Below are 14,871 nucleotides of genomic sequence, written 5' to 3'. Positions count from 1 at the left end.
ACAGCGCTCGCCAAATACTCGAATCAGTGAAGCATGTTTAATATAAACAGTGTGCTTTATAACAATTAGGAAGGTTTGTGTCATGTTTGTCCTCCTACAGAAACCATATTAAAACAAGAAATATATTTTTTTCCCCCTCATCTTTTTCCATTTTTCATACATTTTTGAAAAAGCTCCAGAGAGCCACTAGGGCGGCGCTAAAGAGCTGCATGCGGCTCTAGAGCCGCGGGTTGCCTTACGTGAATGAGCTAAATAATATTATAATGTGTTAATCATTTCACACATAAGTCGCTCCTGAGTATAAGTCGCACCCCCGGCCAAACTATGAAAAAAACTGCCACTTATAGTCCGAAAAATACGGTACAATTATTTGCAAGGTTGAAATTCAGTTTTAAAGCAGCACTAAGTAACTTTTCAACATTCATCAAATATTTTCATAACTTTTGGGATGATGCACGGACTTACGAGTTAAATGACACCTCTGTCATGGCCTGAAGGGGTCTAGATCGTTGAGGACGCCAAACAAAAAAATACAAATGTGCTGACTTTGCTTTTAATCTTTTAAAAAAGATGGAAGTCGATGCAAACGCCTACATACTGCCAGAAAACTAAAAGAAGAAGAATGCATACGTGCAATTACTGCTATCATGGCCGAAGATCCAGAACAATGAAAGAAATTAAGTTTTTTCTGAGGAGACAAAAAAAAGAAAAACTGAGCTTACCCGGATAAAAAGACAGTCAGGATCAACATTGCCACGGCTTTCACTTGCTGGTGTGAGCTCAAAGATTGGGAGGGGTTTTCAGCCAGTGCTGCTTTGGCTCTGTTCCTGCTAATCTAGTAAGTATCTTTCAATGCTCAAATCAAAATGATAATGCTAATGTTAGCCATCGGAAATAAATAAGCACCAGTTTGATAGTTCGCAGTTCCACACTACTTCCTTCGGAAAAACTCTCCCGCCGGTCTTTCTTTGCTTCGGACGTGCATCCGCCCCGATACATTCTTGGTAGTAGCGTCATGTTTGTAGTGCAATCCAAGATCGTTTCTTGACAGTGTCTGCTACTCAACATCAGCATAGCCATGAGAGACATAACTATGAAAAAAACTGCGACTTATAGTCCGAAAAATATGGTACTGTAAATCTTGAACAATAGAAATATTCTAATGGTTGACATCCATTTTAATCTGGAGCCTAATATGACACGAAGAGAACAGGATGAACACTTTTATATATTTAGGGAAAGTAAATTCAAAATGTGCTTTTGTCAATTTATGATCATGATTTATGTGCTGGGCCTGATGGTCCACCACTGGGGGCTAATATAAATTCATAAAGAAGAAAAAAAAAAAAAGCTTTGGTAATTAAGACATAAAGAAACCTTCATAAATGTATGTCTTTCTTTTAAAAAAAACTGTGTGAGACCAAGTCCATGTGCATATCCTTCTCCAGGATAAGCTTTGTTCATTTGTTTTAAAAGTTCTGTTTTTTTATTAATTGTACTTAAAAAGTCTTTCAGCCACTGATGGTAGCGACAAACCCATAACTCAGCGCCTTGCCGTATTATATTCTAAGGAGTTTATTGTCTTAATAATAAGAATAATGACTTCACACTTACATTCAAAAGATTACAGACTGTCTAAAGACAAAGGGCCTGATCTACTTAAGGTTTGCGTGTACTAAAACATGCAAACTTGATAGCACACGCAAAGCTGATCCACTAAACTTGTGAGCAGAGCATTGTGTTTCTTTAGCGAGCAGAATAAGGAGCGCAATCCATTTAGTGTGTGTGTCTTCATGAATATGCAGGATCATTGAAACGCCCACAATACTGGGAAGAGAGAATTCAGATGTGATTATTTAGCACAAGCAATGTGACCTGTCGAGGTTGAAACTGTTCTGTGGCCGCCGTTTTAGAAAAGGACGAGCGAACTGTCAGTTGCACAGAAATGGCGATAGCTGCAACTGCGTCCTATGTATGCTTGTCAACATGTATGGACTGTCAAAAATAAGAATATTGGACATATTGTCTATTCAGCAATATCATTTTATAATTTTGTTTTAGCTACGAGATGACTTAGGGGCTAATGAAAACAAATTAATTTAATGTGTTTGTCATTTTTGTAATATTTGTTTTTCATATAGAACAGTGGTTCTTAACCTGGGTTGGATGGAACCCTAGGGGTTCGGTGAGTCGGCCTCAGGGGTTCGGCGGAGGTCAAAACACACCCGACTCATCGTGTAAATACAAATTTCTCCCTATCGCCGTATTACGGATACAACAACAGCTGACTGATTTGCAGGTGTGTAATTTGTTGTGAGTTTATGCACTGTGTTGGTTTTGTGGTTTGAACAAGGTGATGTTCATGCACGGTTCATTTTGTGCACCAGTAAAAAAACATGGTAACACTTTAGTATGGGGAACATATTCACCATTAATTACTTGCTTATTAACATGCAAATTAGTAACATATTGGCTCTTAACTAGTCATTATTAAGTACTTATTAATGCCTTATTCAGCATGGCCTTATTATAACCCTAACCCTCTAACCCTAACCTTAACCAAATAACTCTAAATTAAGTCTTTGTTACTTAGAATATGTTCCCCGAGTATCCAAATAACTCTTAAATTAAGTCTTTGTTACTTAGAATATGTTCCCCGAGTGTCCAAATAACACTAAATTAAGTCTTTGTTACTTAGAATATGTTCCCCGAGTGTCCAAATAACACTAAATTAAGTCTTTATTACTTAGAATATGTTCCCCGAGTGTCCAAATAACTCTAAATTAAGTCTTTGTTACTTAGAATATGTTCCCCAAGTGTCCAAATAACACTAAATTAAGTCTTTATTACTTAGAATATGTTCCCCGAGTGTCCAAAAAACTCTAAATTAAGTCTTTGTTACTTAGAATATGTTCCCCGAGTGTCCAAATAACACTAAATTAAGTCTTTGTTACTTAGAATATGTTCCCCGAGTGTCCAAATAACTCTTAAATTAAGTCTTTATTACTTAGAATATGTTCCCCTAGTGTCTAAATAACTCTAAATGAAGTCTTTGTTACTTAGAATATGTTCCCCAAGTGTCCAAATAACACTAAATTAAGTCTTTATTACTTAGAATATGTTCCCCGAGTGTCCAAATAACACTAAATTAAGTATTTGTTACTTAGAATATGTTCCCCGAATGTCCAAATAACTCTAAATTAAGTCTTTGTTACTTAGAATATGTTCCCCGTGTGTCCAAATAACTCTAAATTAAGTCTTTATTACTTAGAATATGTTCCCCGAGTGTCCAAATAACACTAAATTAAGTCTTTGTTACTTAGAATATGTTCCCCGAGTGTCCAAATAACACTAAATTAAGTCTTTGTTACTTAGAATATGTTCCCCGAGTGTCCAAATAACTCTAAATTAAGTCTTTATTACTTAGAATATGTTCCCCGAGTGTCCAAATAACACTAAATTAAGTATTTGTTTCTTAGAATATGTTCCCCTAGTGTCCAAATAACTCTAAATTAAGTCTTTATTACTTAGAATATGTTCCGAGTGTCCAAATAACACTAAATTAAGTCTTTATTACATAGAATATGTTCACCGAGTGTCCAAATAACTCTAAATTAAGTCTTTGTTACTTAGAATATGTTCCCCGAGTGTCTAAATAACTCTAAATTAAGTCTTTGTTACTTAGAATATGTTCCCCGAGTGTCCAAATAACTCTTAAATTAAGTCTTTATTACTTAGAATATGTTCCCCGAGTGTCCAAATAACACTAAATTAAGTCTTTATTACTTAGAATATGTTCCCCGAGTGTCCAAATAACACTAAATTAAGTCTTTATTACTTAGAATATGTTCCCCGAATGTCCAAATAACTCTAAAGTAAGTCTTTGTTACTTAGAATATGTTCCCCGAGTGTCCAAATAACTCTTAAATTAAGTCTTTATTACTTAGAATATGTTCCCCGAATGTCCAAATAACTCTAAATTAAGTCTTTGTTACTTAGAATATGTTCCCCGAGTGTCCAAATAACACTAAATTAAGTCTTTGTTACTTAGAATATGTTCCTCGAGTGTCCAAATAACACTAAATTAAGTCTTTATTACTTAGAATATGTTCCCCGAGTGTCCAAATAACACTAAATTAAGTATTTGTTACTTAGAATATGTTCCCCGAGTGTCCAAAAAACTCTAAATTAAGTCTTTGTTACTTAGAATATGTTCCCCGAGTGTCCAAATAACTCTTAAATTAAGTCTTTGTTACTTAGAATATGTTCCCCTAGTGTCCAAATAACACTAAATTAAGTCTTTGTTACTTAGAATATGTTCCCCGAGTGTCCAAATAACTCTAAATTAAGTCTTTATTACTTAGAATATGTTCTCCGAGTGTCCAAATAACACTAAATTAAGTCTTAAATACTTAGAATATGTTCCCCGAGTGTCCAAATAACACTAAATTAAGTCTTTGTTACTTAGAATATGTTCCCCGAGTGTCCAAATAACTCTTAAATTAAGTCTTTATTCCTTAGAATATGTTCCCCGAGTGTCCAAATAACACTAAATTAAGTATTTGTTACTTAGAATATGTTCCCCGAGTGTCCAAAAAACTCTAAATTAAGTCTTTATTACTTAGAATAAGTTCCCCATACTAAAGTGTTACCAAAAACATAACTTTGTCTTGAATTTGAAATTTTTTTAAATTTATTTTTCACTAAAGAAGGGTTGGGTGAATGCGCATATGAAACTGGTGGGGTTCGGTACCTCCAACTAGGTTAAGAACCACTGATATAGAAGATATATTATTAACATATATCATATAGAAAAAAAATATTCTTGCAATATGCATTTTGGCAGTTATTATCAGCATAAAGCGCTAAAAACCGGATTCTGTTGTCAATCGCACTGCAGGACTGCTTATAAAATGGCCATAAAAACTGCCTTGATAACATGAATGTGCAGTAAATGAGTGTTTCCATGGTGTAAGCTGCATAGCACAAACAAAAACCTAATTTAAATAGGGCGGTCTGCAATTAGTATCAATTGTACACAAAATCTTGGTAGATCGCAAGCAACACGCCCACTAATAGTACACACAATTTTGTACTTTGTACACACTGTTTAGCGCATGTTATTTCTATCTTAGTAGATCAGGCCATGGTGTGTAGTAAATGTTTCTTTAAATATGCTAAAATGAACACAAAGGGGCAGTTTAGAAAAGATGAAGCATTTGAAGCCCTGAACTTGATACGTAAATGTGCAAAGTCAGTATTTTTTTTAAACTAAAGGACAATGTTTTAAGTATGAAGCCCCTAAAGGGACATGAGGGAATCTTTTTTTTTTTTTTTTTTTTTTTTAAATAATTGTATTTTATTCATTTATTTTAAGACATGTATCTCGTGCGCATGAGAAACTTTTTATAAAGTTATGAAAAAAAACAAATAAATAAATGTTTTTTTTTAATTCTTTTTTTTTATTTTTTTTATTCTTTTTTTTTTTTTTTAGACATGTATCTCGTGCGCACGAGAAACTTTTTATAGTTATGAAAAAAAACAAATAAATAAATAAATAAATGTTTTTTTTTATTCTTTTTTTTTTTTTTTAGACATGTATCTCGAGAAACTCGTGCGCACGAGATACAGGTCTAAAAAATAAAAAAGTTATAATTTTTTTTTATAACTTTATAAAAAGTTTCTCGAGCGCACAAGATACATGTCTTAAAATAAATAAATAAAATACAATTATTAAAAAAAAAAAAAGATTCCCTCATGTCCCTTTAGGGGCTTCATACTTAAAACATTGTCCTTTAGTTTAAAAAAAATACTGACTTTGCACATTTACTTATCAAGTTCAGGGCTTCAAATGCTTCATCTACATCATTTTTTTTTAATAATTGTATTTTATTTATTTATTTTAAGACATGTATCTCATGCGCTCGAGAAACTTTTTATAAAGTTATAAAAAAAATTTAAAAAATTATAACTTTTTTATTTTTTTAGACCTGTATCTCGTGCGCACGAGTTTCTCAAGACACATGTCTAAAAAAAAAAAAAAAGAATAAAAAAAAACATTTATTTATTTATTTATTTGTTTTTTTTCATAACTATAAAAAGTTTCTCGTGCGCACAAGATACATGGTGTCGGTCCAACTTTATAAAAAGTTTCTCATGCGCACGAGATACATGTCTTAAAATAAATAAATAAAATAGAATTATAAAAAAAAAAAAAAAAAAAAAAGATTCCCTCATGTCCCTTTAGGGGCTTCATACTTAAAACATTGTCCTTTAGTTTAAAAAAAATACTGACTTTGCACATTTACTTATCAAGTTCAGGGCTTCAAATGCTTCATCTTTTCTAAACTGCCCCTTTGTGTTCATTTTAGCATATTTAAAGAAACATTTACTACACACCATGGCCTGATCTACTAAGATAGAAATAACATGCGCTAAACAGTGTGTACAAAGTATAAAATGGTGTGTACTATTAGTGGGCGTGTTGCTTGCGATCTACCAAGATTTTGTGTACAATTGATACTAATTGCAGACCGCCCTATTTAAAATTAGGTTTTTGTTTGTGCTATGCAGCTTACACCATGGAAACACTCATTTACTGCACATTCATGTTATCAAGGCGGGTTTTATGGCCATTTTATCGTGCGCACGAGAAACTTTTTATAAAGTTATGAAAAAAAACCTAATAAATAAATAAATAAATGTTTTTTTTTAATTATTTGTTTTTGTTTTTTTTAGACATGTATCTCATGCGCACGAGAAACTTTTTATAAAGTTATGAAAAAAAAAAAAATAAATAAATAAATGTTTTTTTTTTTTAGACATGTATCTCGAGAAACTCGTGCGCACGAGATACAGGTCTAAAAAAATGAAAAATAAAAAAGTTATAATTTTTTTTAATTTTTTTATAACTTTATAAAAAGTTTCTCGAGCGCACGAGATACATGTCTTAAAATAAATAAATAAATAAATAAATTATAAAAAATACAATTTCTCCCAGGCCAGGGGCTCCGTATTTAAGAGATTGGAAACATAGAAAAAAATGCAATTATAACAATTCATTGGACAGATATCAATATTGATTCTATGTTATCATTCGATTTTTTTTTTCATGCCTCCCCTTCCCCAGATATTCCCCTAAAAATGTGTGATAAAAGTCCGCATGCAGGCGATTTCAACTGCATTTAAATGCTTTCATTTGCATTTCGCTGCACAAAACAAAGACTTTCAACACTGTGAGCACACACACACACACACACACACACACACACACACACAACAAATGCAAGGAAGGTGAAAAAAAGACACCAGCACAACGTCAAAGATAAAGCAGGAGCGCAGACGGGTAGGAAAAAGGCGATAAAGCAATGTGGTTTCTTTGCTCTGCTTCATGACCCAAGGTGACCCGAAAGTATCCCGATCAGACCGTTACCATAACGGGAAGCTTTAGGAAAAATGAACCTGTAGCAATACTCGCTTACACTTATGTGAAATGCAAGAAATGCAATAAAAAAAATATATATATATATTCATTGTTTTTAGGAGTCCTGTGTAGAAACATTGGTGTAAATGTAGATTATTTTAGACGGTGACAAAAAGGTGTAAATGTGGCGACTTCAAAATTGTTGAATTCTTATAGAAATGTGCACAGAATCATTAAACTCAGTTTATGATTCTACTGTGAGTGAACAGACTGTTTTATTCCAAATACCCCCTCTTTGGGCACCACACCATTCAATTCCTGGGGGTAACAATTCCATTCAAAAGCCATATTAATGTGAGTGTGAATGTTGTCTGTCTATCTGTGTTGGCTCTGCGATGAGGTGGCGACTTGTCCAGGGTGTACCCCGCCTTCCGCCCGATTGTAGCTGACATAGGCTCCAGCACCCCCATGCGACCCCAAAAGGGATAAGCGGTAGAAAATGGATGGATGGATGGGTGCCAGTTCTATGATTAACTACATTCCTCCATAAAATAGATCAACAGCTATGATAAGTTTCTATATTACTTAAAAGAAAACTTTTTTTTTTTTAATACAAGTCAACCCAAACATTTACTAAAGGTGGGGGGGGTGTATATAATGTAGCCCGGAAGAGTTAGGGCTGCATGGGATTCTGGGTATTTGTTCTGTTGTGTTTATGTTGTGTTACGGTGCAGATGTTCTCCCGAAATGGGTTTGTCATTCTTGTTTGGTGTGGGTTCACAGTGTGTTTTATACGGCCACCGTCAGTGTAACCTGTGTGGCTGTTGACCAAGTATGCCTTGCTGTCACTTACGTGTGCAAGCAGAAGCCTCATGCAACATGTGGCTGGGCCGCCACGCTGTTTGTACAGGATGTAGAGGGCGTTAAATGCTGTGCCATCACGATACACCCTTATTATTATTGTTAGGGTGAAAATCGAAGAATATTTGCCCCGGGAGATTTCTCGGAGTGGCACTGAAATCCGGAAGTCTCCCGGGAAAATCGGTAGGGTTGGCATCAGAGTGGTCAAAGAGCCGCATGCGGCTCCGGAGCCGCGGGTTGACGTCCCCTGGTCTAGACAAAGGTCAAGTTGTTGGTGCGGGGTTTCGAGACCTCCGAAAGGCCTTCGATACTGTGGACCACAGTGTTTTGATAAATACTCTGGAATTTCAAAATATCTGCTCAAGCACAAGAATGGTTTAAAACATATCTTGAGGATAGGATGTGTTAAGGTCAATGGCATTAAATCAAGTCTTCACCCTAATGACATGGGAGTGCCACATGTCTCCGTATTAGGGCCATTGTTGTTTGCCATGTATATAAATAATAATAATAATAATAATAACTGGGATTTATATAGCGCTTTTCTAAGTACCCAAAGTCGCTTTACATGTAGAATCCATCATTCATTCACAACTGGTGGTGGTAAGCTACTTTCATAGCCACAGCTGCCCTGGGGTAGACTGACGGAAGCGTGGCTGCAATTTGCGCCAACGGCCCCTCCGACCACCACCTATCATTCATCATTCAATTCACCGGTGTGAGTGGCACCGGGGGCAAAGGGTGAAGTGTCCCGCCCAAGGACACAACGGCAGCGATTTTTTTTTTGGATGGTAAGAGGCGGGGAGCGAACCTGCAACCCTCAGGTTTCTGGCACGGTTGCTCTACCCACTACGCCTTCCAAACTGTTGCCAGGGTGTGAACTGCCAGCTTTAAGCAGACGACAGTTATTCATGTGCCTGCAAAGAATTCCATTCTAGCTGGGCAGCAATTGACAGAATCATTTCAACCTGGCTTCAAAAATCTACTGAAAATACTGAATATTAAGAAAACAATCTCAATTTTTCTCTCAATTAAAGCACAGCCCTCAAAAATTATGTTTAAGATATGTATAGATAAGGAGGCGCTAGAAGACCATCAAAGCAAGGACAAATAGATTGAAAAACAGTTTCTATCCTAGAGATGTTATTGCCCTAAACCAGGGGTCGGCAACCCGCGGCTCCGGAGCCGCATGCGGCTCTTTGATCACTCTGATGCGGCTCAGCAGCTTACTTGCTGAACCCCCCAATTTTCCCGTGAGACTTCCGGATTTCAGTGCCTCTCGCAGAAAACTCCCGGGATTAATATTCACCGATTTTCACCCTTACAGCTATAATAAGGGCGTGCCGTGATGGTACAACATTTGAACGCCCTCTACAATCTGTATTGACAGCGTGCCAGCCCAACACTTGTTATGCAATATACATCTTCTGCTTGCACACGTACGTGACAGCAAGGCATACTTGGTCAACAGCCACACAGGTTACACTGACGGTGATCATATAAAACAACTTTAACACTCTTACTAATATGCGCCACACTGTGAACCAAAACCAAACAAGAATGACAAACACATTTCGGGAGAACATCTGCACCTTAACACAACATAAACACAACAGAACAAATACCCAGAATCCCATGCAGCCCTGACTCTTCCGGGCTACATTATACACACCTGCTACCACCAAACCCCACCCCCAAGCCTGCTCCCTCACACATCAACCCCCCCCCCCCCCCTCTGTGCGTCGGTTGAGGTGGGCGGGGTTTGGTAGCGGGGGTGTATAATGTATCCCGGAAGAGTTAGGGCTGCATGGGATTCTGGGTATTTGTCCTGTTGTGTTTATGTTGTGTTACTGTGCAGATGTTCTCCCGAAATGTGTTTGTCATTCTTGTTTGGTGTGGGTTCACAGTGTGGCGCATTATTAGTAAGAGTGTTAAAGTTTTTTTTATACCACCACCGTCAGTGTAACCTGTGTGGTTGTTGACCAAGTATGCCTTGCTGTCACCTACGTGAGTAAGCGGAAGCCCCATACAACATGTGGCTGATCAGGCACGCTGGTTGTAGTGGGCGCTATATGCTATACCAGCACGCGCTGACAAGTGCTATTCATTCTAAATCCGCGTGCCACACCAGCTTAAAAATTCCACATAAAGGTGTGGGCAGCGAATAAATGTTATATGCAGTGTTATTTCATTTAAAAATACAAAAATTTTTGCGGCTCCCATTGTTTTTTATAATTTGTGAAACTGGTCAAAATGGCTCTTTGACTGGTAAAGGTTGCCGACCCCTGACCTAAACTCTGCACGTACCTGAACACTCACCACTTTATTAACTTGCTTACCTCTGATAGAGATCTGCTGTGCAATATGTTTTTAACATTTTATTATGTTTTTTTTTTTTATTGTTTGTTGTCTTAAGACTATTTTATGTAGATTGTTTTAAAAGCACTGAGCTGGATTGCTGTCCAATTTCGTTGTTTCCATACAATGACAATAAAGGTATTCTGATTCTGATTCAATAAGTTAAAAATATAAAGTACTTAGGAATTATTCTTGACAATAATTTAAAGTTCCAAAGCCAGGTAAAAATTGTGTGTAATAAAGTCCAGTCAAATTTGAACTACTTTGGTTTCATTAGAAGACAACTGTCTCGTCAAGCTGCTTGGTTGTATTCACACGCAATGATTTTCTCTCATTTCTCATTTCACCGCATGGTCGCAAACTTCCCCCACAGCCCTGAAACCAGGCAATCAAGGTATTTGACAGAAAACCTGTGAGGTGGCACCATTGTGATGTCATTAGGAAACACAAGCTTTTTTAAATGTTAGTTTTTTAAATGTTTAACTAATCGCTGGTCTCTAGTCTGGCTGTCAGACATCAAGGCTCTCCACCTAACACCAGATCCTCAGTCAGTGAAGACTGTGTGGTTCCGAAGTTCAGAACATCTTTTGGACAGTCCACCTTTTCCTTTAGGGGAGCCAGACTGTGGAACACTCTTCCCACTGATTTAAAACGGCAAACTGACCTAAACATCTTCACCAGACGTCTGAAACTGGGGCAGAAATCATTGCAAAGTTGTACACAGAATTCATGTATTGTAAATTTGATTTATTGTATATTTTGTAACATTTTGACACATATTCTATAAACCAGGGGTGCTCACACTTTTTCTGCAGGCGAGCTACTTTTCAATTGATCAAGTTGTGGGGATCTACCTCATTCATATATATAATTTATATTTACTTATTTATGAAATATATGTTTTTGTTAACAAGTTAAAGGTGTTTAATGATAATGCAAGCATGTTTAACACATATAGTTAATATTGTTAACAAGTTAAAGGTGTTTAAAGATAATACAAGCATGTTTAACACATATAGTTAATATTGTTAACAAGTTAAAGGTGTTTAATGATAATACAAGCATGTTTAACATATATAGTTAATATTGTTAAAAAATTAAAGGTGTTTAAAGATAATACAAGCATGTTTAACACATAATTAATATTGTTAACAAGTTAAAGGTGTTTAAAGATAATACAAGCATGTTTAATACATATAGTTAATATTGTTAACAACTTAAAGGTGTTTAAAGATAATACAAGCATGTTTAACACATATATTTAATATTGTTAAAAAATTAAAGGTGTTTAAAGACAATACAAGCATGTTTAACACATATAGATTCCTTTCTTTCATGAAGACAAGAATATAAGTTGGTGTATTACCTGATTCTGATGACTTGCATTGATTGGAATCAGACAGTAGTGATGATAATGTCCGCATTTTCGAATGGAGGAGAAAAAAAGTCCTCCTTTCTGTCCAATACCACATGAAAGTGGTTGGTTTTTGACATCTTATTTGTCCAGCTTCCGTACTCCTTTGTATACACTTTACAAGAAATACATTGTCGGCAAACTCCGTAGCTTGCTAGCTTGAGCACGCCAGCTTTCTGAGACTCTTATTTTGTTAGCGCAACTGTGTAACTGTGCAGTTGGTCTTTGGAGTTTTGACGACAGGTACGGCGCCAGAGTCTGTTGAAATAAAGTGTTTCTCGCCTTCCAGTCGGTAATTTTACTGAGCTGGCAGCAGCCAGCGTCATCTCAGTAGACCCTCGGTGCCGTGAATGTCAATCAAGCTACGAAAGTGACGTCATAGTGAAGATTTATGATCGCTCATTTTTAGGACTATTTTTTTAATGCCTGGCTGGTGATCGACTGACACACCCTCCGAGATCGACCGGTAGATCGCGATCGACGTAATGAGCACCCCTGCTATAACCAATGAGCATCCTATGGACAGGTGTTGAAAATGAGAATTTTCATGATATAACACTTTAGGCAGTGCATCTGGTTTGCCCAATGCAACTGTTATGTCCATACCAATTAAATAAATACATACGAAACAATTGAAAACAGCCGATGACTGATGGCAAGTTTTTTAAGATACATTCAATTTAATTTCATAATTATTTGATCATTTCTACAGTACTACGGGGGTTTGTGTTTTGCTTCCAAGGTAAATGCTGCTATATGTAAAGTCTGTCGTAATACCAGTGACGTGCAGTCACTAGAGGCAGGTGAGGTGGGGCCTCCCCTGCCATCATGGAAAGAAAAAAAATGTAAAAAGAAAAAATAATAATTAAATTGTTATATGTATTCAGTGATTATACTATAAAATTATTTTCCATTTAACTTCATCAGTTTTAGATTATTTTTATTCAAAATCGCTGAATTTTCACATTTGCCGTTCAAATACTGAGAAGAGACGGTGCGGTGAACAGCAGCCAGTTGAGGCACGTCACTCAGTGCCTCAACATGGATTGCGGACTCGGCTAACTGCTAGCCTGCTGTGCAGTGAGACCGTATTGCTATATGAATTATATTATACATTTCCATAGTTTAGTTAGCTGAGGTATATAATGTACAGTGTATTTTGTCAACAACTGTATGTGTGTAACGTATTTCTTGTGCTGAACAATCATAAAACGGCTGCAAAAGACGCACTGGCTGAGGCTCGCCTCCTGCACCCCCGCCGTAGAATTGTTATATCAACTAAAGCCCACACTTAAACTTTCCACGTGCAAGATTGAATCTATTTTAAAAAATTATTTCATAAGAAGCCAAAAAGTACAAAAACAATAATGTTGGTGTTGGAAGAGTTGTGAATGACTGCAGGGACACAACATTAGATACACCTGCAGACTGCAGGTGTACCTAATTCACAACTCCTCCAACACGAACATTGTTGTTTTTGCACTTTTTGGCTTCTTATTAAATAACTTTTGTAACCTATTTTCATGGGCTTTCCTCTTTGTGATGTTAAGTTCCTGTTATGCGCTGTTATACAGTATATACCTTGAGCTCTTATTTTGAAGGCGCGAAGAGCGGAAGTGATGTCACGTTGCGGAGGTTTTTGAAAGAAGGTAAATAAAGTGGTCCTCGTGTAAACTGGAGCCTCCGTGTTTGTTATTTTGTAGTTTCATACAGTATAGGCGACATTTATAAACCCTCGGTTACACTTTTTTAAATAGATTCAATCTTGCACGTGGAAAGTTGAAGTGAGGGCTTTAGTTGCGGCGCATGGACTTAATTTCTAAGTAAAGGTAAGACCATAATAACGTTTTTTTAATTAAATGTGCTTTTTTTGTGGTACAGTTTGTATGTGTAAAGTTAAAGTTAAGTTAAAGTACCAATGATTGTCACACACATACTAGATGTGGAGAAATTTGTCATCTGCATTTGACCCATCACCTTGATTACAACCTGGGAGGTGAGGGGAGCAGTGGGCAGCAGCGGCGCCGCGCCTGGGAATCATTTTTGGTGATTTAACCCCCAATTCCAAGCCTTGATGCTGAGTGCCAAGCAGGGAAGAATGCTGGTATGAGCTTTTAAACATAACCCGTTAACTGCTGCCAATCAAATGGTGAATAAGATACTCTTTAGGGTTCATATGTTTGTAAATCTGACTGTGATGAAGTCAGTGCCTCACCAGCCATCAACCTCACCGCACGTCACTGGTGTGTACATATGTACCTTATTTGCTATATTATTGAACATTCTTTGAATATGTGAAAATTAATCACAATTTATTTCTATAATTTTGGTATTGTATTTGCTGATGTTTTGTGTTTTGTTTTGTTTTGTTTTTTTGTCTCTCTGTCTTACCCCATTTTCTTTTTCTTTCTGTCTTTTTTTTCCTTCTTTCTACCCCCTCCCAATATGATTTGCCTGAGTGGCTGAACAGGACATATTAAAAAACACATTTACAAAAAGACTGCCACAACATCAAATCTTTACCAGCTTATACTATAAAATGTGATTATGAAACAATACCTGATTGCGGTGGGTGACATAGACTTCCTCTGCTGTGGTTAAAGAGGCCTCTAAATAGGAACAAAACAAATATTTAATTTAAAATTCATAACAATAAAGCATTTGAATAGTTCTTTTGTTACTCCAATTTGGAAGACGGAAAGACAAAAGAAATAATTTGAGAAAAGGCGGAAAAACCCGATTTCTAACACTTGCATCACGTTGGTTAATTTAGCAATGCACAACACGCACATACACTGAAAGGCTGACAGGAAGA

General features: G+C 36.4%; 2 protein-coding genes across 2 annotated transcripts in view; one reads left to right on the top strand and one right to left on the bottom strand.

The window, feature by feature from the left end:
• LOC133617606 (uncharacterized) overlaps window positions 1–14,871 on the bottom strand; it is a 240,565-nt gene that overhangs the window by 217,898 nt on the left and 7,796 nt on the right. The window contains exon 2 of the mRNA XM_061977685.2: window positions 14,616–14,665. Coding sequence (XP_061833669.1) covers window positions 14,616–14,635 — 20 coding nt within the window. The 5' untranslated portion in view covers window positions 14,636–14,665. The remainder of the gene's footprint in view (window positions 1–14,615; window positions 14,666–14,871) is intronic.
• The window catches only part of gpr84 (G protein-coupled receptor 84), a 21,709-nt gene continuing 21,531 nt past the window's right edge, over window positions 14,694–14,871 (top strand). Inside the window, exon 1 of the mRNA XM_061977683.2 lies at window positions 14,694–14,871. This exon is cut by the window's right edge and continues 84 nt beyond it. The gene's annotated coding sequence lies outside the window, so the exon portion shown is untranslated.

The sequence above is a fragment of the Nerophis lumbriciformis genome, linkage group LG18, assembly GCF_033978685.3.
Source record: "Nerophis lumbriciformis linkage group LG18, RoL_Nlum_v2.1, whole genome shotgun sequence".
Taxonomy (NCBI): Eukaryota; Metazoa; Chordata; class Actinopteri; order Syngnathiformes; family Syngnathidae; genus Nerophis; species Nerophis lumbriciformis.
The sequence above is the reverse complement of the archived record's forward strand: the minus strand, read 5'-3'. Positions and strand labels throughout refer to the sequence as shown.